Source organism: Anser cygnoides, chromosome 14 (genome assembly GCF_040182565.1).
Source record: "Anser cygnoides isolate HZ-2024a breed goose chromosome 14, Taihu_goose_T2T_genome, whole genome shotgun sequence".
NCBI lineage: Eukaryota > Metazoa > Chordata > Aves > Anseriformes > Anatidae > Anser > Anser cygnoides.
The window spans coordinates 19,706,024-19,731,398 of record NC_089886.1 but is presented as its reverse complement, the minus strand read 5'-3'; the positions used below and the strand labels follow the sequence as shown (position 1 = coordinate 19,731,398).

Below are 25,375 nucleotides of genomic sequence, written 5' to 3'. Positions count from 1 at the left end.
GCAAGAGGGATACTGATCATCTTGTCTTTAAAGAATGCAGATAATGAATAAATGGTTAATTTCTCATCACTTCTGGTGGTAAAAAATAAAAAAAAAATAAAAAAAAATGCCATTGAATTGCAGTTCCACATTAAGATAGGGGAAGAACAGGATAGTTGAAGATCTGGTCTGGGGTGGAGGCCTGCAGATTTTATTTATTTATTTTTTGCTTTGGCAATATGTGTGTGTTCCTATAAGGTGCAGTTAACAAAAGACAAGCTATGGTTTAAATTATTTGGTCTGGATTCAGATGCTGTGAGCTGTCAGTGGACTTTTGGTTCTGGAAAGCCCAAAAGCCTGGCTTAGAATGTGAATGAATGAATTCATAGAGAATATTCATGAAATGTTTGTTGGCTGATGTTGATGATTGCTACTCTAGGCAGCAAGAACAAAACCCCAAAAATCAAGAAGATACTCCTAGTCTGAATAGTTTTTAGCAAACAAGACTTCAGAGGACTACTTGAAGCTATAAAACTGCAGCTTGACGGAACACGCAGCTTCCTTGACACTGGTATGAGGAAACCTCCCACTTTGGTTGCACCGTCTTGCCTAATTTGCTGCTATAGAGTGCACTGTCTGATGCAACCTCAGTATCTATCCCATCGTTCTAGCAAAAGGATATAAGCATCTGTTTACAGAATGCTGTAGGAAGGTTTTCTGAGGCCTAGTGAAGAAAGGAAGACAGCACATTTGGAGGTGGGGGTAATGAGTGAGATATTTGGAGGTGGGCTAATGAGTGAGACAGATTTTGGCTGAGATTTTTCTTGGCATTTAAAAGTTATCGTAATATCAAAAGGATTCCTGATGCTTATTCTGTGCCCCATAGCAGCAAATCCATGGTGTGAATGTTTCCTTTCAGGTAGTGTTTAGGTGTTTTGATTAGGGCTTCCAAATTAAATTATCATTCATTTTCTGAGCAACAGACTTTAAGCTGTGTAGGGCCTGCCCAGACCATTTAGATAGGATGGGTATCTGATGAGAAGCTTTGATATATTGTAGGGTGCATAAGAGGCAGAACACTAGAAGTAGGACACAGCAGAGATCCAACAAAACTGGAGTTTTTTGCATTTTGAAACATCAAATCTATCCTGAAGCTTTGGGAAGAAAAATGCCATACACAGAAAGCAATATTTTGTTTCACTTTCTACAATGAGGTAATACTTAGATGCAAAATCTCAAAATGAAATTCTGTAAAATTAATGCCACAAAGCCTTTATTACAACTCCTATTTAAAAGGATACCAAAATGCCTCAATATCCATCTGCCTAACTTCAAGAATGGGAAGAATTCATATTGGCAAAGTGCAAAGATATTCACCAGTTGACTGAAAATGTGCTTCATCTGAGGCACTTTTCTGTCCAAACTTGCAGAGACTTGTTTGCTCTGGTAGTCTTTAAACGGAGCTGGTCTGACAGCCTGAGACCTGTCATCCTCAGGTAGGCCAAAGGTTCCTCCAAGTCAAAATGCTGCCTCCAAGAATATTCAGAAGCAGATTGAGCGGAGAATACAGAGCGGTTCTTCTCTTGGTGGACAAGCTGAACCTGAGCCAGTGGTTTGCCCCGTTGTGAAGAAGTCTGACCCCACATACTAGGCTGTATTGTTAAGAATACAGTTATCACGTCAAAAGAAATAATTATTCCACTCTGCTCGGCACTCACAAGGCTGTGTGTGGACTGCTGTGTATGGTTCTGGGTCCCCTGCACATGAAAGACTCTGAAATACTGGAGCAAGTCTAGTGAAGGACCACCAAGAAGATGTTTAGAGGGATGAAGCACATGCTAGGAGAGGTTGAGAGAATTAGTTTGCTCACTTTGAAGACAGGAGGCAAAGTCTTATTGTTGTCTTCAGCTATTTTATAGGGGGGTACAGAGAAGACAGAGCCAGACTATTCTTAGAGGTACACAGTGAAAGGAGGAGAAAGAATACTGCAGATTGCAACAAGAGAAATTCCAATTAGAAGTGAGGAAAACAAATTTCACAATGAGAGTAGCCAAATGTTGGAATAGGTTGGCCAAAGAGATTATGTGAACTCCATCCTTGGAGACATTCAAAAACTCTTCTAAATTGGCCATGGTTTGGTGGTGGGGCAGGGATCTGTGGAACCAGCTGACCTCCAGTGGTCCATGCCAACCTACACCGAATCTGTGATTCGTGTAGGTGAATATGAATTGTTGCTGGCAGTCACCTGCTTAGGGATTTTGTGGAGTATTGTATTTGTCCTTATGAGGCAGCATTTCTAGATTTCACAGTGCAGACACGGACAACAGAGTAGTAGTAAGTTGTACTGATTTTAGCTACTTAGAAGTATGATTGGTTGCAAAACAAATGTTCAGACCTATTTAGTAATATCTGCTTCCCAGAGTTCAATGAGTAGGCCTTTTTACCACAGCTAAAACTAGTTCTGAAATTGATGGTAAATACTCTGCTCGGATTGAAAAAGTCCAAGTAAAATGTTGGCCTCATCAGCAAACTCCTGTTGGTTTCCATCAGACAGGGGGGTGCTGTTTTGAATACATGTATATTACTGGGGGGCTCTGATAATTTTCTACTTTTATCACTGTATCTTGTCTTTTCCCAACTTCTTACCTCTCCAAGTTGTTGTTTTGAAGAAGAAAAAGTCTTTACATAGTGAGCAAATGTTTATTAGCTTTAATGGGCCTGTTACATCTGATAAAGATATAATACGCAGTGCATGTTTTTCTGAGTGTGAGAATATATGTCACAATTATTGATATATTGCATTTATTTTTGGAGCTCTGAGCAGAGCCAGAATGTGATGCCAAATATGCTGCTGCAGCAAGTCATTAGTCAAGTGCCTGTTTTATTCTGCATGGGAGGATGTTATCTGGCTGCATTCCAGAAAGTATTGATGTATAGTAGCTTGTTCCCATTCATAAGGCAGAGTGCCTTACATTGAGGACATCAACAGCACTGAAAAAAAGGCACATGGAATAGCTAAAAACATTCTCATGCAGCCACGTATCCCTGGGAAGAATGTACAAGCCAAGGTTGATACTGATATTGTCAAGAGTAGGAATTCTGACGTATTAGTGATTCCAGTGCATGTTTATACATAACCCAGTTCTCCTTCAGGTTTTTTTGTGTGTAAGTGGTTAGGGTTGTCCACCCATGTGCAATTAATTAAGAATTTAAAGTCTTGCTCAATGGAAGGCATGAGAATCAAATGATGTAGTTCTTAAGTCATCAAACTGTGCCAAAACATTTGGGTATTTGCCTGAAGGCAAGTGAATTTCTTATTTTCCACACCTTAAGAAAAATCAAAGGACTTTTTCTGTAAAATTGAAGGTATCAAGCTGGGACAGATCCCAGCTGAACATTTCACATGTTATTCTAGAAAGTCAAAAATCCAAAGAAACAAACAACTACAGAAACAATCTGCAAAGGCTAGAGCTGATCTTTATTGTTTTTCTTTGTATCTTCTGATATCTTTAAGATAAATTGCAATGTTTTGATATCCACTGTTGTGCAGCTACCTTGTGAATCCTTTTGTCTTGGTGTCACACCATTGCTCAATGACTTGATTCTTCCTTCACAGACATATGCAAAATAGGCACTAACAGCTTAACATGAAGCATTGAATGAACTGGAAAGTGAGTATTGAATAGGTCTTATTTTAAATCGCCTTCTGTTTTATATTTCAAGATGTAATTTCCATGTGGTTTGCACTTTGAAATTCTGTCACACAGAAGTCAGTCAAACTGAAATATTCGAGGAAGTTTCTTCTAACATTGCTGAATGTCTCAGAGCAAAGGTAGAGGACATACGTTGATTTTGCCTTCATTAAAAATACTATGATTTTTATAAGAGAGAAGCTACAACTTATGAAGAGGGAAAAACTGAAAGCCAATATGGAAGGATGGGTGGATGTGAAGCATTTGGAACTGAAATCTTAATATGAGTTCTCTCACAAAACCTGTAATTAAATGTAAGCCTTTTTTCCCTTTTGATGTTAGCAAGTGCCTGCTTACCCACCTCTAATGGTGGGAGCACATAGAGGATAGCAAGCTCCTACTGCAACCTATTAGTGCCTCATTAAGTACATCAACTATTTGTTAAGCATTCTTTAAGATGAGGAGCACCCACAAAAAGCCCTGAAGGGAATTAGTCAGTCTGTGTTCAGTGCAGATGTATGGGGGTGTGGTAGGTAAAATCTAAAGTCCCATGCTGAATGATGAGTACAAAGAGAAAGCTGGAGGTGCTGCCCATTTCCAGAGAATGGTGAGTAAAACAGGGGTCTAGTAAAAGACATATTTTGTGATCCTATAATTAACGACTGTCATACAATAGGATCCACAGGAATACACTTAATTCCATCATGATTTTAGTTCTGCAACTTTGGTTTTGCGGTCTGAAGGCTTTGAGGGCAACTTTGTGCATTGTGCAGGCCAACTGAGTGTCGTTGTTAAATTTATAAGGTTTCCAGATTATTTGCAGCTCAACAAGGAGAGGAATTAAAAAAGAGAAGCATGAGGATTAACTGACACGTCAACTATTATTTTCTTGAACAGATAGAATACATTAGGAAATATATGTATATGGAGACACCCTAGTGAATATGTGGTGTGATAGTAACACCTTCTTCTACAAATGTGAGCTGCTCAGAGATGGGAGACTGTGACAATTTCTAGAGCAGACGTTCAGAGGTGCTGTATCAGGTCCCAGGAAACAGATAATCAAAGATTGTAGCCAACTTTACGTCTTAGAGTGCAGCCATCTTACAATTAACTTGCTTTCTGCAGAAGAAACGGGAGTTTCAAGCCATGCTTTGCTGTTGGCACAGAAAGGCATATTCCCTTAAGACAATAGATCAGTATTGGCTTTGTCGGGATACTTGTACATTAACCTGAGTATTTCTGTGTGAAAACTAGTGTGATTCAAAGTTAATACGGGGTTTCAATGATTGGTTTCAATGGTGCCAGGGTTTCACCCAAGATATCTGAAGAACTGAAAGGTCCCACTAATTCTGAACACTGTACCAACAGTATCAGAGAGAAACCTCAAAGACCTCAAGATATGTCAGCCTGGTTTCAGTTGCAAACCTCCTGACCACAAAGGCCAATGAATTTCAATGTACCCTTAGACTGCAAAAGAAGCAATCATTTCTCAGCTTGCAGAAGAGGGTTCTGCACCACACGTCACACGTTGTCCTGTACAGTTTTACAGGCCATGAATTTGGTAGCATTGGTCAGTTCATATAAGAAAAGATATTACGTCTCCCTGCAGACGTTGCCTCAGAAGCAGTGTAAATATTCTGGTAAAGTCACATGTCATATTAACCGTTCATCTTAAAAGATCACAAGTAAACCAAATTTTCTTTTTGTAGATGCATTTATTAGCTTCTTTGAAAAACAAGTATGTCATTAAGTTAATTTAATTCTTGCATTTATAGCAGAAATAAGAAGTATACAAAATATTAATAAATACTAGCAGCACTTGTAGCTAGATTATCAACAGTTTTCTGAAATATCAGATACTTCCCATGTTTCAATGTTTAAAGACTTTAAATCACCACCCACTTCTAAGACAGGAAAAAAAAGGAAGCATGGTCACAATGGAAATTTCTCTTAATTTCAGTGATTCTGTATCAGGGATTAAGGCCTAAATCCTCCAAGATATTTGAAAGTACTTTGCCCTCCTGAAAGTCATAGTTTAGGTTGTTTGACAGAAACGTACAGGCTTCAACGCATGCTTCTGCTTTTTTCCAGACCGGGGGACTTACACTGTAAGCAGTTCAGAACTAGGACTTGATTTTTTTTCCTAAGGTTCTGTGAAGACACCTAGCACATCTTGCAGTACTAGGGAAGCAATTTCAAAATTAACTATAGAAATCTGTATTCTAATATTCTAACTTTACTTAGATGCTTAACATTCATCTATAAAACCAGTTACCAATTGCTCTCTGAAATATCAGATACGCTGCAGTTAGACTTTTATATAATTTAAGTTGCCTTTGGTTTCCGTTGCAAATTCCTGACTACTTGTGCCTTCTTGGTGTGCCTGTAGCATAGCAGGTCTGAGTGAATTTTGTTACCAGAAAACTCCACTGTAAGAGATGCACTGGCTAGACATGGGCCACCAAATAAAAGCCCTCTAATGATCACAAGCATGAAAGAAAAATAGTTTTATTTAGGAGGTGTTATATTCAGCTACTGGCTGCCATTTACTTTCATGCTCATGGAAGGTGGCAGCAGGACTCCTAACAACAGCTTTGGAATGAATGAATGCAGGCACCTTGAAGCTGCCTCCCTGCCAACTACTGGCACTCCCATCACTCCCACTGCAGCTTGGGCTCAGCTGCAAGTGTAGGGCTTCAGGAATGGTTGATCTCTCATGCAACAACCATTTTCAGTGTTGACCAGCTTGACCATCAACATGATGTAAGCACAAACAGCTGACAAAATACAGCAGGTAACATTTCCAGGACTCTGAACTTGCAGTTCCTTCTTCTAAAATATTAACTGTCAGACTGGAAGATGATGATGGCCCAGATACATGATACATAGCTGCCTCATGCAGCCAAGACTTTCTATGCTGATGTATTTCAACAAAATAAATAATAATAAATAATTAAATACTTAAATAATTAAATACATAAATAATTAATTAAATAAATAGACAATTAAAAAACAATAAACAGCTCATTCTGTAAGTTATTTTCCATATCAATTAACAGATGAAGCACTTTTACTAGCAGCTGCCATCATCTGACATTGCTATTCATATCAAGAAAATAATAAATAGATAAATAAATAAATGCAATACAATAATATGCAGAACCTACAATAATAGCTAACAGCAATGCATCAAAATACCACACGTTAATATAACATGATGTATGCTAGAGGTGATATTAATCTATTACGAAAAAAGATATGTCGTGGCTTCTTAATAATCTCGAATGCAGATTTTTCTTCTAGTTATGCTTATTTACTTGTCCTAATTCATCCTTTGCTTCCTTTAGGAGCATTGTGCTCCTAGGATCTCTTACTGGTTATCTGTAAAATAAGAGAAAGGAAATTTACAAAGGAATTATCTTCATTTTCCCCAGACCTAGACTTTTAGCCCGTTTCTCAATAAAGCTTTGCTGGTCTGAGCCATCTAGTGAAACACCACCCCTCAATTACTCTAAAAGACTCAGAACCAGATAATGCAGGCCTCAGAAGTTCCCCTGTCTTCCGGGGATTAGGAATTCACTTTCACTATTGAGAGCACCTGTCCAGCTACGGCCCCCTGCTCCTCCAGTAGAGGCTCTGTAGGGTTTACCTGCAAAGTGAAGACCACTCACTCCAGGATGAGTTGTAATAGCGGTCCCTGGCCTTCACAGAGATCTTGTCTTTTGGCCCAATCACTGGAATCTGAATAGACTGCTCATCGGTGTCATAATCCTATGAACAGAGCACAGCTCCATCAGTAAGGGTCATACAGTAAAGTGCCAGACAGACTGCAATAAGTGCGTGTAACTCAAAAAACTACTGGTGCTCTGTTGTTTCAAAGGCACCATCTCATAGATGTCGAAGTCATGAGAGTTGTAAGAACTTTAGTCTCAGCAGAAACAACTAAACCGTAAGAACTTTAGTCTCAGCAGAAACAACTAAACCTGCCACTTTCTATTGAAGCTAATGATGTAAAGTGATCCAAACCCCAAAGTGAAACTGTCACTAAAACAAAGGGGTTTTTTGTCTATCACAGTTTTTCTCTTTTTTCTTCTTGCCCACAGAGGGAACCATAATAGTCAGAAGTTGCTGATTTTCAGTATTGTTGAGACTTCCACTGAAGACTTGTGGCAGATACAAGTAGCGCTCTGTGGACTGGCCAGTTTCTCTACCTAATAGATTGCACAATGCAGCCCTGCTAAAATCAAGGAATCAGCACTAGGTAAATGGCTCCATCTGCTGGTAAAAGCTTGCTTATTTTTTTCATATATAAAACGACATCTTTAGTGTCCTTGGTTTAATCAGTTGTCAGACTGTAATGATTACATTTGTTCACTTTTCGGATTGCTCAACCAAGGCGGAGCAGCACTGCAGTTAAGGACCTGCACTATGGTCAGCTGGTCTAAGCACTTCTTTCCAGTTTTGCTGTTGATGTCTTTGCCAACCTAGACAAATCACCATACTGCTGTTCTGTGTCCTTTAGCATACCCATAAGCATTAGCAACAGAAGCAAACCCATTTTGTTATTTCAAGCTAATATGGATTAGTAATATTTAGTTAACAATTAACTGACAACAGGAACGTGAGAGCCAAAGACTGTAGTTTTAACCAGTCTCCACAGAAATGCTTCCAAATGAGTCATTGATTCCTTGCTTGCCAATGCAACTAAAAAGTCAGTCTGAGCTGCTCAGGTACTAACAACATACAAGGAATTCAGTGCAACAGATCCTAGGCTTATTGAAATTGGGATTTTCCCACATTAGGACCCACACAGCCTACTAATGAGTTAGTAGATACTTTTCTTATGCTAATATGGCTATGCAATGCTGGACAGGATTTTATCTCCCCAGTTACATCAGGTTGCATCCACCCCTGAGTGTTGCCTGGATCTTACTGCTCATTGAACTAGGAAGGAGGTCATTTTCTTCCAAAACAGAACCTTACCACATATGGGGCTCAGCACCTTTTATTTATTTATTTATTTATTTAAACTGCACGTCAAAGCAGGAAAATCATGTATCAAATGTTTATCTCTACCTGGTTTTCATGTTTCTTTCTACGTTCAACTTTGACCTTGAAAGTCAAAGGGAAGTAGGTCTTTGGTGTGCTCCATGTTCTGGGATACGTCCAGGTCACTGTTCCATTTGTGCCTGCATACTGACATTGGGGTGGATCAGGTTTTACTGCAAGAGAAAACATAGAATGTATTAATTCACATTAGCAGCATAATATCACATGTTAATGTACTACTGTTGATTAGTTTTATATGAACCAGCTTTCGGAGCCTCCGTTAAATTAAGACAGGACTTGGCATGATGTGTAAGAACTGCCTTGTATGCTTCTTATGGAGAATTAACAACACTCCCTGAGACTTTCTGGGTGAGATTGTTCTTTTTTTTTTTGCCTGGAAGATTGTAGAGGACTCTGTTAGAGACAGAGGGTTATCTTTAACCCTTGCTGATTGCTAAGGCACTTAGTAAAACATCTGTTTCTTTAGGATGCTGCTTCATTTTCCTGTGCCCTGTGCCATCATGGTCACAGCTGGTCCTCTTAATTCCTGTCAGTTTCTGTTAGCCTGCCCTGGATGTCCATCTGTGAGAATGGATCAGGAGTGAGGCATACCTAGCATTAACCATCATCAGAGTAAATCTGCATTTCTCAGTGCAGAGCCTGCTGGGTTATTGGTTATTCTCTGACTTCTCCCTCATGCCCTATCCTAAACATATCTAACAGAGTAGGCTACAGAAACTTCTGGCAGATGTGGGGGAGAGAGGGTTGAAGGTCACAAGCTATGGGTATGTTGCTTCTTCACTTCCTCATCTTCTTCCAGACTGCAGTTATGATTTGTTTTCCCCTGTTCCTGTAACTGGAGGCTTGATACAGATTTACAGTAGAAGAGGGCAGGGATTCCCATGCTTGGTTCAGTCAGCTACCATTGTGAGTTCCACTACCAACAGCAAGAATAAAGCTAAGAATTGGTGGTGATTTCTGGTTTACTCACTGATATCTCTAATGAAGAAGCTGCTAGTGTAGTTCTCATATTCCACCTCATCAATGACCTCCAGGAACATCTCAATTGGCTGGTGCTCTTCAGCAAATTGACAGTAGTTTTCTTTCTGGCACTGGGCTGTGTATTCAGTCACTGATTTATCAGTGTGAGCTACAGGGGTGCTGCAGGTGACATCTCCGTGAGAGCTGAATATGAAACAGAAAAGAAAAAAAATGGAAATGCCGGTTTCTTCTGAGAATTTTGTTGCCATAATGATACTATGCAATTGTTAAGATGATGTTTTGCTGTTGCATCTATCACTCTATGTCTGCACTTCAGTAACTGCAGAAACAGTTTCAGTGGGAACATTTTTACATTTTTAGTGCTATATTACACATAAAAAAATCACAAAAGCCCCCAGCACCACCACCTTATAAGGAGAAATTTGTGTTTAAACCTAAACCAGGATATCTCCTTTTCTAATTACCACTGCACTGTGACAAGCTCTAGTAACTAACTGTGTTCCTCAGCCCTTTCCAAAACCCTGCTGGAAGAAGTAGGTCAAGGTTAAATTATTCCATTGTGAAACAAATAAAAGATGCCATCTCTAAAGTACTTCCTGAGTCTTGGTCTATTTTTGCATTCAGCAAAATAAACAGTTTACAGTTGTTTCCTCTTTAACAAACTGAAATGACCTTTGCCCAAGCACTCCATGTTTTGGAGAAACCCTCAAGAGTAGTGGGAGGTAGGAAATCCCCACAAGGTTCCCCTCACATATTTCCCTCGCAGGTTTCTGCAGTGTTCCTCAACAGAGACTTGGCAGTGGACATGTGGCTTTTGCAGTGTGTGCAGCCTCCTACTCCCTTAATTCCACTAGATCTGCAAAGGGACTCAGTGCTATGATTGTTTCTCCTTTTGGCTCAACTTCCTCTCTCTCCCCTTCATGAACTGCTTTTGCTATTGCTTAAGTTATTCTGTGGCCGTACTGCAGCAGCTCTAACAGTCCAGTGGGGGTTACTCCGTTTTCAATTTTTATTAATTTCTGAGCAACTTCCATGCCCTTATCAGTTAAGCTAGTCTCAGGGACATCTCAAAACATTTTACAGATGTTGAGACTCTGAAAGTGGGACTCATCCCCTTCTATGTGCCTTCAATAGCCTACAGTCCAGGATCTCCTACAAAGAGTAATATCAAGGGCTCTTCTGGCCTTGCTGTGAGGTGGCTAAGGAAAGTACAAGCTTTTACCCTTTAAGACTTCTGATTGTGAACTTCACATTTGGACTCTCATTTTCTGTCATCCATGAACACATGAAAATTCCAGAGTAGTTCTTTGCTTCACATTTTAAAAACGTCCTGTTTGGCTCTAGATGGACAAAGAAAGAAAACAGTCAAAGAAGAGAGAAAACAGTTCAACAGATTCCTGTCTCCTTTGGCAGGTGGTGGGTATGTAGGCAGACACAATTTCATGCTGCCCATTAGGGCACCTCCAGCTAAAAAGCCATACAACCGCAGTTAGAGGCTGAAGGCTGGTTTACATAGCACCGCATTAACCATATCAACGTGGCTGTTGATGGGAGCTAGAACACACAAGCTGTTGCAGAGAGCTGTCAGTAAGTGATTTATATAGACAAATATATTGTTCCTTTCATAGAGAAACAGTGCAGCTATTCAGTTGGAAAACCTCTGTATTTGTTACCCAGCGCATGAGAGTGCAGGCAGTGGATAATCTCATGACTTCACACACGGGACAACCTCATGACTTTGCACCCTGGGGCACTCGGTGGAAACGCCTCCAGTGTGGAAGTGGATGAGGCCTCAGTACAGGTGTGTGTTCTCTCTGCTGCCCAGCACTGCAGACTCTCAGCAGCTCTGTGTTATACCCTGGATATAGTTGACTGGCAGGTCAGTCTACAGAATCTGATATGTGGGTCATGGAGCCAGGGAAAAAAAACTTGGAAATTGGTAAGTTTCTGGCCCTACAGTGAGGGACTGCATGCTGAGATATAAATCATAGAATCACAGAATGATAGAATGGCTTGGGTTGGAAGGGGCCTTAAAGATCACCCAGTTCCAACTCCCCCTGCCATGGGCAGGGACGCCACCCACTAGATCAGGTTGCCCAGGGCCTCGTCCAACCTGATCTGGAACACCTCCAGGGATGGGACATCCACAGCTTTTCTGGGCAACCTGTTCCAGTGCCTCACCACCTTCTGTGTGAGGAATTTCCTCCTAACCTCTAGTCTAAATCTCCCCTCTTCTAGTTTAAAACCATTCTCTCGTCCTATCATTATCTGCCCAAGCAAAAAGTTGTCCTCCATCTTTTTTAAAAGCCCCCTTTAAATGAGTGAGGTTCATTGCAAAAATGCAAAATATCACAGGCCTGTTCCAGTGAATTAGTCATGAATAGAGAAGCCCAAATGACAGCACTTAAAATCTAGATCAGCCCCTGGTTCTGTCAAATCACGTAGCCCTGGCTTTCCAGTGATTTGCTTGTTAGAGGCAGACCCTCTCCTGAGTGCTGGGTCTGTGAGATGGAGGAAAAGCAAATCAGTTGTTTCCCTACCTGAAAAGCAGTGGCGTAGTATTGATGTTATACCATATATTTTATACCAGTGTTATCACTCCATCCTATGAGTCTAGAGAGTCCTAAATTAAGCCCATAACAACAGATTCCTATGCTGCTCATCAGTAGTGCCATGCACAAACATGCAGAAAGTCATCATCTCCCTTTCACTGTCACAGTGTTTGGAGAGGACACATTTTAAAGTGCACATTTCTCACACATTTCTCAAGAGAGCTCCCTCTGCTCTTCACAAAAGTGCAATGCACAAAGCTGACCAAGATACACCACATCATCCCATGAACATACCTTTATAACTTTTCAGAATTGACCTTATCATTTGCCCGTTGGAGTCTATTTTACTTATGAGGAAGAAATCATAGCTGACAACTTCATGGGTATTAGCTGTCAGACAGGTGTAGTTGCCAGCATCCGGGAACTCTTTCACTTCAGCAATCAGAGTCCTTCCAGTTCCTTTCAGTTCTGTGCCCTTTTTCCAGTAAACTGGCAGTGCTTCATCAGATGTGTTACAGGTGAGCTCCAATTTTTTAGCTGGTGTCTCATCATTCCACTCAGATTCTATGACATACACTTGTGGAGATTGCAGAAAAAGACGTTAGCAGCTATTCGTACTTAACAGTGTGGTAACTGAGCTCAGACCCTTTTTCAGCTCTGCTCTCCAGGAAACTGCTAACAAATCCCTGACTTTCTTTAGATCCCCACTGTCATCTGGAGATCTTCAGTAAAAGGAGAGGTTTGACTTAGTAATTTAAAATCTATCTAGAACCTGCTGGACAGTAGGGATGACATTTTCATTGAAGAAATGATTTTTCCTGTGTTCCCAGAGAATCTTACAGCAGTTTATAACCATGGGAAGGAGGCAGGTACCTTTCTTTTAAAGGTGAGGACACTAGGACACACTGCGCCCAGATATTCTTCCTGCACGTGGCCCTTAGCTTTTGCTCACAGAAGGGCATGTAATAGCCCTCAGTACTATGGTGCTTGGCTCCACCATAGGACCTCCTCAGTGTCAAAGGTCTGTGAGTGAATAATGGGAAGGAGAGGAGTTCTAGGTAAGTGGTTTGTATATGAGTGTAGCTAATGTTGGTTTCCATTTTCTATAGGGAACAATCTTTACTTGTAACACTCCGGTCCAAATGGAGCAATTATTAAGAGACGGGATCTCTGAGCTACATCAGAGGAAAGAGGACTGCAACAAGGACATGCTGTCTTCTAAATGCCATCCTGTAACTCTGCAGTGCCCTGCTGGTCTTTCTAAATTCGTAAACACACCACATAAAATAATTCGGAATAATTCCACTAAAGGAATATTATCTTGTCTCTTTGCTATGGTTTCACATGGGAAGTGAAGTAGTAGTCAGGTTGGCTGAAGATTTTCACCTGCACTTCTGTGTGGCAGCAGTTCTCAAATTTAATTGCTATTGCACAGACATACTACTACTACTACTGTCACAGGCTCCCCAACCATAATCCGTGCTCTCAGAGACTCTTCTACAGGCAAGAAGAGGCAAAAATTTGTTTCTCAGTGTGTCAACAACCACAGCAAGCACTCAGCTCAGGAAACCAGACTTCCAGTGAGCAATAAGACCTTTTCACCAGGACATTTCACTACCAAAATAAGAGCTTTAAGACTTTACCACTGAGAAGAAACAGTAAGAAATACATGTCAAATGCTGAACCTTAAGTGGCAGAAACCATGCAACTCTAGGAACTTAGCAAACTGCTTATGGATATTTGAAGCATAGGTAAGATAAATCTCAGAGTTCAAACACAAAGATAAAAAAGTGTGTTCTCAATACTGTGATAAACATTTCTGCAATTTTCGGCACAGGGGATATTGCTCAGGGAACCCATAAGATAAATAATTTTTTAACATAAAGATACTGCAAAAAGTAATTAAGTTATTTTTTTACAGTCAGATTGAGAATGCTTTTTTCATGGTGATTAGGGTCCTTTTTGGATAATCGCAATGAAGACAGCCTGAATTATAACACTACGCTGGCTGATTAAAAGCAGCAAATCTGATTATCTGAATTTAGTGAAATTTTCTGGTGAGTAAATTATTTAAAAGATTTGTTTATTACTGACCCTCTATTCATTTACAAATGGATTTGCATTTAATTTATTCACCAGAAAAGCTGGATAAACAATTTCTAAGTTCTAGGATTTTTTCTTTTTTTTTTTTTCTGTGAAATCTTTTTTTTGACAATTAATTCTTCGCTGTTTGCTTGTGGGCTGTACATAAGTCACAAGACACTGTTTCTGCTTCTGGACTGCATGACTGAAACTTTTGAAACAAGAGAACACGGAATAGGGAATAAGACAGTTTCTAATGCAAATATTCAGATGAATAGCTATTGTATGAGACAATATTTTAGGACTTCTAAATATGTCTTCCATTAATACCAATTAGTTGGCTAGCTATTCACAATCAGATAGAAAGAACCTTGGCCTAGGAAACTACAGTTAACAACTCAATGCTTGTGCACACAACTATGAAACACACTTGTGACCTACACTCAGCTGTTGCTCTCAGTAAGCAAAGACTTCTTACCATTCTCTCTCAGTTTCCACTGGGCTTCCAAAAGGGCAGCAAAGGAAAGTAATGAAAGTATGGCAAATAGTAGGTGAGACATCTGCAGGGAAAACATAAATTACTTAACTTAATTTAGGATTCTAGAGTGTGTACTGAAATTCAGCTCAGAGCTGAATAAGAAGACAGATTCAGCTCCAGTGAACTAAGAAACATTATCCCATTCTAAGAATTCTGAGACTACATCAAAATTGCATAGCAGGTGTGCACTGGACTTCAAGGCAAGATTTTGATCTGCTAGTTATTCATACCATGAACCAGTTTGTGAGAGAAGAAATCATGGAACTCAGAGGCAATTTTATGCATAAGTCTTGGCTTTTATCTGGTCAAGAGCTCAGAAGCATTCCCAAGTCCCTAACTTAAATACTCCTCAGGAAAGAAAAGCTCTACTGATGCCAGTGAGGCTACTTGCATGAATAAGGAACTGGACCAAAGGATTAATGGACATAAATTCCAATCCTACAAAGCTTTTAAATACATTCCTTGGTTTAAGCATGTCAATAGTCCTATTAAAAGAAAAGAAAAAAAAACGATTGTGAATAAGATGAAGCAGCAGCTGAAGTATTTTTCTGGACTGTAGTCTTCACCATCGCTGTGAGAACAAGTGACAGCAGTGTCAATAATGCAGTGTAAAGCTGGCTTCAATACTGACTAACTGGTCCTACACCTAGTATCCATCTGAGGCTGCACAGCCTGATTTATCTTGCAAGCAATTTCAGGCAAAATTCCTTCTGAAATAAGTGCCACAGCTGTATTTTCAGAAATGGCAAGATATGCATATGATTGTCATTGTGTTCATTTGAGACATGTACACATATCTCATGTGAGACTATATAGATGTATATAAAAATGTTACATAATGTAACATTATATGTTACATTAATGATACATAATTATATATACAATATATACATTATATATATACATATATACATATACACACACATATATACATTATATGTTACAATAATGTTACATAATTATATAATGTTAATATATAATATTACATAAATATAGTGAATCTGTATTACCTATTCAATATATATAAATCATGTTCTAGATCCCACATAAAATTCTTTGTCCTGAATTCAGAATAAGCTAGAGCCCTTCATGAAACAAAAACACTGTTTGCCAAATACTGTAATAACCAACAGAAACATAAAACAAAAACTTAAACAGTTACTTAGGTACACTTTCAGGCATTTTTCCTTTAACTGGAGAGTAAACAAAATGAACAGGAAAGACTTAGAGTTAGTCTAATGACTTAGAAAAAGAGATAGGTGAATATATCTTTCAAAGTCTATTCTGACTATCAGTGGAAATCTGAATGTGTGTAAACAAGACAAAATTAGGTGTTTTGTTGTTTTTTTTTCCAAGCACTTTCATTTCGCAAACAACTCTTTCGCAATGGAAGGGGAGTAATCCTCATGATTTCTTCTCATGTTCCATGAAACATTTTCATCTGTGTTTATGGAGTTTGTGTGTATTTGTATGTGCACCAAATCTGTTACTCACTGACAGCTCCTGCTATTATTAGCAGTCTTAGCAAGATTAACTTGATCGGAAGTCAGCTGTTTCTGGGCCAATATCAAAGAAAGCAATGCCATCTGATTTTGTATGCCACACAGCACAGCTATTAATGGGACCAGAAGGTATGAGGATAGTGTCCTGAGAGAGTATCCAAGAGAGGAACCAGCTCACATTGCATCTGAACTCAGAGAGGGGCAGAAGCCTTAGTCAAAAACCAGCTACTGTCAGGCAGCCTGTCAGCAGTATATTGCTTCATTAGAAGGTAAACATTCTTGGCTCCTGATTTTCTACTGTAAGCAGGTTTATCTGTAATTTTTGAAAGAAAAATACCTTTTTCATCTTTCTGAAAGATGATGATGTCTTTCACTGCCACATGGCATTCATCTCTATGCTTCATAAAACTGATAACTGAAATATCAATTAAAAACTTGGAGGGAGGGGAAGGGGATAAAAAAGTCTTTCTTTTTAATACCAACTAGTAAATAAAAAATTCTGTCTGATTTTAAGAAGAAGCTTCACAATTCATGTTTCTGATGAAAAAAGTTAACTTCCGTCTAAAATTATCTTCCCCCCCAACTCACAATTTTGTTGAAAAATTAATCAGAAATAAACTCTGTTTCTGAACATCAGTAATCAGTGCAGTTGCCTGAGGACTTCATAGCTGAGGACAGCGTACCAACGTCATGTGCTCCCTGTGATCCAGAGCATGAGGTGCTATAAATCAACACAGATTCCTTCACTGAGAATTGCAGAGTAATTTATGTCAGAAAGTAATTTATGTCCCCTGAACCAGTCCCAGCTCAAGGCAGGGCCAAGCCAATGGTGTTGCATTTTTTTAAAACAGAGAACAGCCTAATCATAAATATATATCTATCTATAAACACACTCCGTTAATGAATATTGGTAACATAGAAACAATCATTAATTTATAACATTAGCTATTCTCTTAGATAATAATTCTACTAGCTGTGTACATATATACAACATACATTTAACTTCAGGCACATTTAAGTACTGTTCTGAGAAAAATGTCATGACAAGTATTCAAATACACTTACAAATTTTTTTTAAGTTTTCTTTAGTTTCATCTGAAGTCTGCTGGTGCCAGGCTTGTGTTGCCCCAGTGTTAAAGAAGAAAGGAATTCTTACCTTTTCCCGCGACGCCTGTTAGTTGAAGTTGTCAGGCAGGTTGGTTTTGTGATCTGAAGGAAGCAAAGTGCTGGCTCCCTTATAAATACTTGTAAACTCTGAAAGGAAAGGGATGCTCCGTTTCACCGCAATACCACAGAATTGCAACACGGGACTTGAGTTCCTTTTTTACATAGTGGCAGAGCTAAGGCAAAAAAAAAAAAAGTTTGGGACTCCCAGGTAAACTTTAAAGAGGAAATGAGATTATGAGATTGTTACAATGACCTTTATGGGATGCCAGAGGCATTTCCTTTCCTGCTCGATTTTCTGTCTCTCTAATCTCATCATCTGGGGAAGAGTAAATACAGACTAAGTAAACTTCCAAAACTGTCTGATGGGAAATATATTATGAAGACAGAAAGAGAAAGTTAAATAAACTAAATCTATTACTACCTGGTAAGCACTAAAGAGATAATTACATGAATTAAAATCCCAGCTACCACATCAGTCAGAAGTAGAGTTAAGGGAAAATGTTTTTTTAATTGCTGTTTTAGAATTGCATTTATTCTAAAAATTGAGAAAAAATTGACTAAAGTCACTAAAAATTGTCTAAAAATTGACTTAGGTCAACCAAAATATAAACAAATAGTTCTGTCTGGGATATAAAAACCTGAAATTGCCACATTATTTTATGTTGGCAGCTTTTAACTAAAACCTATTGTTTTTTCTTTACAAATTGATGTTCTTTTTTGACCTGTACTAAACCATAAGAAAAGCCCCATATATAGCATATACTTTGAAAATGAGGAAAAAAGTTTATTTTATTATTATTATTTTTTGTTGTTGTTGTTATAGAAAATGATTCACTTTCTTTTTCAGGCAGAACAAAACTGAGTTGTTCTTCTAGCCCTATTCCAAACCTGAATAATAAGACTAACAAGTTATAAGCAGGAAGAAATACATTCCTTATGAAAGCACAAAAATGCTTTGAAATTCAACTTGACATGCTTTAAGAATTCGTAAGGAGACAGAGCTCTAGCCTGTGTACTCTCTAGGGACAGTAGTATTCCCACAGCCCATCACAAATTAGCAGTGAGACAAATTTACAAACCCAGCAGTTCCCAGGGCATGAAGTTCCTATTCATTGTCACGCATTTGGGAAGCACAATAGCAGAGGGGGTGGCAGGCTCTTATTTGGAGGAGGGTACTTTCAGAACTCTTTACCTGTGCTGAAGGCCTTACACAAATGTGCAGTATTGCAGGTGGAACCCCTTCCTCTCTTTAGCCATCTTCTTCAAAGAAGCCCTGCTCGAGAGAGATCACATACACCCTTGGCAGCTGAGCTTTAACTCCCTCCCATCTGACAAAGCATGTAACAAAAGCCTTGCAATGGCACTCAGAAGGGCCTAACAACTTCCCTGATGAGCCCCGTGTATCTATCCTGTTACTCAAATCAGCCCCACACTCTCCTTTGCTAGAGATCACAGCCAGAGCAAAGAGCAGAGTGAGAAGGCTGCAGGCTGCGAGTACAGCTTTCTCAGTCAGGCATGAAATGATGGCTCTGTCATGGAGAAAAACTGCTCCACTCCCGTAAGTTATGCTGAATGTGGATCAATGTAGTTTATTGGTTTATGCATGGCACAGAATTGACCAGCAACCAATGAACTATGCATTCAAGATCGTATCAATAATACAACAGGTAAGTCAGAGCACTAGATGTTTCCAAAATGTTAATTAATACCTATACATCTCCACCCTTCTGTAACTTATCTCAAAAAGCTCTAATTCCCCCCTCACATGCATACACAAGGTCACACACATGTTGGAAGGAAGTGTGGGTTACAAACACATACCATCTTTGGGAGTGCATGTTCACCTCCTTACCTCCTGGTTGCTCCAGCTCTGTGGTGCTTCCTACAGTCTGCTAAGGCACATGCTGGTGAGAAAGCACCTCATAAGTTCACACAAGCTTATTCAAAATGTTTGTCCCTATGTGTTACACCTTATACCATCACTCCAGTAGCTGGCATGCTGGCTACTCACGGTGCCTGAAGGGGAGGATGCTCAGTCAGGCCTCGGCAGAGATCATGATCCCAGTGGAGTTACTTGGGGCAGTGCTGAACCAGGTATTGGCTGATGGTCTGCTTCTATCCCATGATCTCTGTTTCCAGTGTCTCAGATTTTCAATTCTTTTATACTTCATCTGTTTGTAATTCCCGGGTTATTAATCTGGCTGATCCTTGTCTTCCTCTCTTAAATAAGCATTGGAGACAAATGTCTTCTCAGCCAGTTTTGGGCCCTCCATTCCCATATGCTGTTTATCTTCCTGCTCCTATCTTAACAGCTGTTGTTATCCAGGCCACTCTGTCAAAGGTGAGCCATGCAGACACCACCACTTCTGCTGTTGTTGGTTCAGCTGTTCAGAAAGACAAAATGGAAGTCTGAGAAAGCAAGTTGACAAAGATGTGGCAGAAACAGCTGCGGCACAGGCAAATGAAGGGCATTTAAACTGTTCCAGGTAACAAAATTGTCTCCTGACTACCCTTGAAATACTTCTCAGAAGGAGACTGGGCTATGCACCATATTCCCATTCATCTGCTTCTCCTTCCAGAGGAAAACCTGTTACAAGGGCAGGGAAGAAGCCTCAATGTGCTTCTACACCTCCAGTGCGGACATTCGGCAGACCAAGACTACAGGATGCCCCACAGAGCGTACTTTGTGCATCAGCATCCAGGGACCAGGACTGAGGGGTGAACAGTGACGCACATTTCCCCTGATAGACTCAGCCTACCTGCAGCCTCCATGAGGCGCTTCAGGCAGCTTTCCTTCCACAAATGAGAACGACCCCAGGCTCAATCAAGGTTAGGCAACACTGTTCCCATTTAAGACCATTTCCAAAACTCACTTGTGATAACACACAAGTTTAACAGTAGGCCAGCAATGCTCAGGAATACTGGAGAGCAGGCTTCAGTCACTGAGCAGATAAATATGTGCACAAATAACTTTACATACATGTTGTCTAGTTCCTTCTCAACCCTTGTTAACTTGCCTGTTTGCTTATATGAGCCATGTATTACAGCTTTTCTTTTTTGACTGAAATGTCACTACTGCTTAGCTTGAACATCTGCCCAGCCTGGTGGCAGTCTTTAAATGCCTGCTCAGTTCTGAAGCATGAATAGTTAACGATCGATCATAAACATGTACACATAAACAAGTACACCTTCAGCCCACATGACTACCTTTGCTTAGCTACTGCTACAGGACAAACGGAGTAATGCAGTACCCAAGCTTTATGTAAAGAATCCTAGATGCCAGTTATGAAGTACAGACACATCTGTGTGGAACTTCCATGATAAGATAGCTTGCTATGATCCATCAGAATGGAATTTTTAAATATTAAAACACAGAGATTGTGAAAATATCTTTTGATGACAGTCTGGTTTTCCATTATGAGCTCATACATTCTTATGGGGAAATTTGGAGGACAGCAGTTTCTCTCCCATCATTTTATCCTACTTCCCCTATGACACTGAACGAGAGAATGGTGGAAACCCTATGTCCATGTTTTGATTTCCTCTACTGTAATGGAAATACTCCCTTTTGGCAGAAATGGCCTTTCTGAAAATGGTTTTCCTTTCTTTTGAAGGACAGATGATTTTTGCTTTGTCAAATTGCACACTTATTTCATCACAATCCAGAAAAAAAAAAAAAAGTGTAACATTAGTAAAAGGAAGATTTATATAAACTGTAAAATCAATATGATTCCTCTTCACGGAATTTCCTTCAGCATCTGGCTAGTTTTGCATGGAGGTCAATTTGTTTTATCAGCTCAAATTTATTACAGTAATTATTAACATAGTAGCTGTGAGAAGGGAACTCTGTTCTATTTACATAATTCATTAAACAGTGGTTTATGTGACTTCATCAGGAAAAACAGCATATTATTAACTTATCAATGACCTTCCCTAAAAAACCTCCAGTATCAAGCTACTACATGTAATAACTGGACCAAGATCAAGCCTTCACAGAAATGGAAAATAATAGAAGGAAAAAATACATTCCACTTCTATTAAAAATAATAATAATAATAATAAAATCTCAGCTTTATACAACAGTGGTTCATTTGTATTATGTTGCATCTAGAACAACCATCCAAGAGCATAGAATCACGGAATATTCTGGGTTGGAAGGGACCCACAAGGATCATTGAGCCCAAATCCTGACTCCACACAGGACTACCTTAAAGTTAATCCATGTGCCAGGTATCTCTCCTTAGATGGAGAGGTTAATAAGGTGTTTACCTCATTTGTGCTCCAAGCTGGTAGGCAATCCACTACCTTCAAAGTAGAAATTGCACAATAGTGTTACTGTGGCCTCATCTAATTAATTGGCCACCATCACGCTAATGTAGCTACTCAAGTTTCCAGTTAGAGCTAATTCTTGTTTGATATAGTGCTGGATTTAGATATAAAATACAAGTACATAAACAGCACTAGCTGGTGCTAAAGAAGGGAAGTATAAGAGAGCAGTTTTCACCTCTTAGTGCTATTCCCTTCTCCCCCACTAAATTCACATCTGTCCAGTCGACACACAGCTCACAACGTGCCATGTGTCTCTACGTAGACTCCGTTTATACATACAACCTTTACTTAGAGACAATTCTTGCCTCAAATGAAATATATTAAAAGCAAAAAAAGAATGGGGGGAAGGAGATAGAACTATCATGAGGAAGGATAAAAAAAAAAAAAGCAAGAAGAGACATTTTGATATTTCAAAAGTGATTTAAGAATGAATCCCATTTACTACAGTAAATGATTGCATGGAGTCAATGGGATTTTGGTACCTATGTCCACAATATACTTTTGCAAATCTTCATAGTCACTCATAAAATATGGGGCAGAGATAAAAAAGAATCTCATCTCTGTAAGATTTGCTGCAGAACTATAGATACCAGTCCTCTTTAATACAGGAAAGCACAGAAGTTCCTCCCTCACAGCATGCATATAAAAACAGTTCACTGCTTTTCAGTGGAGTAATGCAATGCTTCCTATTACACCAGTCTGCTGTTTCTATCATAAATCTGTTGTTTACATTTGATAAATCTGATATGCTACACTCTGTGCTAACACTAGAATTTAGATGCATGTTGGTCACCGTAAGTGAGGTTCACTCATTTCTTGAGTGTGATGTTGTAACTGTTTGAAATCCACTGTCACCATTGCTTCGGCCAGGATATAGTGGTGGAGGTGGGGGAAATAACATATCAAACAGAAAGTAAGGGGAAAAACCCAGCAGTAACTAATTGACTTAAATTCAAACAGCATTTTTTGTTTGTCAGGCAACTTCTGTGCAAAGGAGGCAGGACACTTGTGGTTGGTTTTGGGTTTTTTTGATATTTTTTTTTCTTGCCATTCTAAAATTGCATATAGCGTTATTTCTTCAGGCATTCATAGTAAGTTAGTAATAGGCAAAGATATAATCCTTGGGCAACAAATTTATTAGCTGAGTACAAGCCCAGATAACCTGATGACATATTTATCTTTTTTATTACACTAATAGGAATTTCAGTTCATTTAAGAAATGACAGAGACAAGGAAAGGTGGGTAGATGAATAGAGAACTAGATCAATTGATCGATCAATCAGTCTCGTTTTTTAGAGCCAGTGATTGTTAGCAATGGGTATGTGATGGGATCAGACGGTATTTTAAAACCCAGAACTGCACTACTGGACTGGGATCAACAAGTCTCCAGGAAACAATTACAGCCTTTCTACATCTGCTTGACTAACATTCAGTCAGCAAAGAACCTATTGAGAAATTAAACTCAGTTTTGGAATTGTATTAATCATTTAAAATTCATCAACTACTTTTCTTAGACATTAATTGATTTTCTCATATGAAGCACATCTATTTAATTATACATCATTGCAACAGGTATTTATTAATAGATAGGAACACCTGTACAGCAAGTGATGTCATGCTTTTAACACATACTTAAGACAAAGTGTTCAGTGAATGACTTTAAACAAAATGGAAACAAAGTAGAAAAGAAATGCAAAGGTTAAGTATGCCGCTGAAAGAGAAGGAAATTGGTTATAACAACACCTTGCAGGTATTTTATATTTCAGGGTTCATTATGCTTTAATTTTTGTGGAATTACAGGGAATATTATATTTTTAACTACTCACCTTCTGTTTAATAGCACAGTATTTGAAGGACAGCTTATAATTTTTTATCATATTTCATCAGCCCTAAGAATACATTTTGGCACAGAGATTTGCAAAGCAGCCTTTGATGTCTCAGAGGTCAAATAATAACAAATAATAAGCTGTAAGCAGCATGAGACGTTCTCCTTTAATTTAGTATAAGCTTGTTATGTCCCTATGGCCCTTGTGATATCAAAGGGCCTTATAGACTGCACATGAAGCACAAGATGAAGGACTGCTGCTTTCGCATTGGCTAGCGTAGGCCAAGATAAGTGATCTGCAGTCGTGGTAAAGGGAAGAGCTGGGGAAAAAAAAAGTGCTGGTTGTTTTGTCCTATTTTTGGGGGAAAGGGAAAATTGCCGAGGGTAATAAAAGGCACTTTGAACCTCTCCAATCTTTTGGCAGTATATTGCAAAAACTTGAGGAAGTTGTCAGCATTATGTGGGACCTGGCACTAGAACATCTCAAACAACGCCTGAAGCATCAGGAGGATGATAGCAGGTAAAAATTCTTCGCCCTTCCTAACAGTAAGAAACCTGGACATAAAGGTAATGCTTCTTTGTGGCAGAGGGAAAGAGGAAAACAGGTCTTTCTACAGAGATGGCCCAAGACTTTTGAATGAAACTTTCCAGGAAGTCAGAAAACATCATTGCCTTCTGCTCCAAATGCACTTGTCTGTAAAGAGCAAACAAACCCCTCCTTCTTTCCCTGTTAATCTGCACACACTCCCTCCTCTGGGGAAAACAATGTGTGCTATATACAAGCACATTGCTCAGATACCATGCTGTTATCATGGCACTAATGAGAGGAGAGGAAAGTAGAGCAGAGGAGGTATTCTTGCACCTAGCTGCATTGACTATGGCTATGTTTACGTCGGATTTCGCAAGCTGACTTGAACCCCTCTTAAGAGGGCATATAGCTCAGACTTGGCACTGTGCTAACTTCTGCCCTGCGACTTCTGATAAAGTTCAGGGTCCTAGCAAACCATATGGACCTCTGTGTATGAAATACTGTACCGACAGTATTTCAGTTGTACTCTTAGTGCATGTAACTCAGTACAAAGTGCAATCATTATGAAATATACTTCTCTCATCAGCATTTATTGCTATTTTGAAGAGGAAGGTGGACATAGATTAAGGTATTCAGGCATATACCTTGAAGAAAAGTGAAGTCATGACAAGTGGCTATTCTGCTTAGTAATTATTATGTATATATTTACTTTATGCTAAAGCCTAGAGGCTCAAACTGAGAACATGGCCCTATCTTATAAGGGATTCCAGGAGTTCATAGTAAGATTCAGTGCCCTGTTATGAAATAGGCATCCTGTTGCATCATTAATAATCTGTCAGAAAATTCCAGGTTCCTGGAGGTTGTGAAAATATATTTCAAATTATGTAATAAGAGCTTCAACACCACCTATGACTGTTAACAAATGAGGTCATACAAGACCTATTTGGAAAGCAAAGATGTTTCACAAACGAACCACTGAAGCATCCCTCAATGTCTGAAAGTCAAAGGAAATTTCTGAAATGACTTCAGTAGTTGTTTTGTGACATGACATTAGCTCCTGTAACTTCTATGAATGTTAGTTTTACTGGAGTCATGTTGTAATAAATGGGACTACAGTATTACCAAC

General features: G+C 39.2%; 1 protein-coding gene across 3 annotated transcripts; it reads right to left on the bottom strand.

The window, feature by feature from the left end:
- Nucleotides 1-5,386: 5,386 nt before the first annotated feature.
- On the bottom strand, nt 5,387-25,083 carry IL12B (interleukin 12B). Of its 3 annotated transcripts, XM_048064771.2 has the most exons (8): nt 17,556-25,082; nt 14,838-14,919; nt 12,572-12,853; nt 10,948-11,065; nt 9,715-9,908; nt 8,751-8,896; nt 7,324-7,445; nt 5,387-7,055 (listed from the first exon to the last, which is right to left on the bottom strand). In XM_048064771.2, exons 2-8 carry the CDS (start codon nt 14,917-14,919, stop codon nt 7,052-7,054), a joined length of 948 nt encoding a protein of 315 aa, XP_047920728.2. In that variant the 5' UTR covers nt 17,556-25,082; the 3' UTR covers nt 5,387-7,051. The 3 variants fall into 3 exon arrangements, with proteins under 3 accessions (XP_047920728.2, XP_047920726.2, XP_047920727.2); XM_048064769.2 differs by having other exon boundaries at nt 14,838-25,082; XM_048064770.2 differs by lacking the exon at nt 5,387-7,055 and having other exon boundaries at nt 7,320-7,445; nt 14,838-25,083.
- Nucleotides 25,084-25,375: the final 292 nt, after the last annotated feature.

Coding starts and splice junctions, on each gene's coding strand:
- IL12B (XM_048064770.2), bottom strand. CDS start 14,934: ATGTTTTCCCTGCAGATGTCTCACCTACTATTTGCCATACTTTCATTA. Junction 11,066..12,571: donor AATTCTGAAAAGTTATAAAG/GTATGTTCATGG, acceptor TTGTCCATCTAG/AGCCAAACAGGACGTTTTTA. Junction 7,446..8,750: donor GAAAGAAACATGAAAACCAG/GTAGAGATAAAC, acceptor CTCTGTTCATAG/GATTATGACACCGATGAGCA.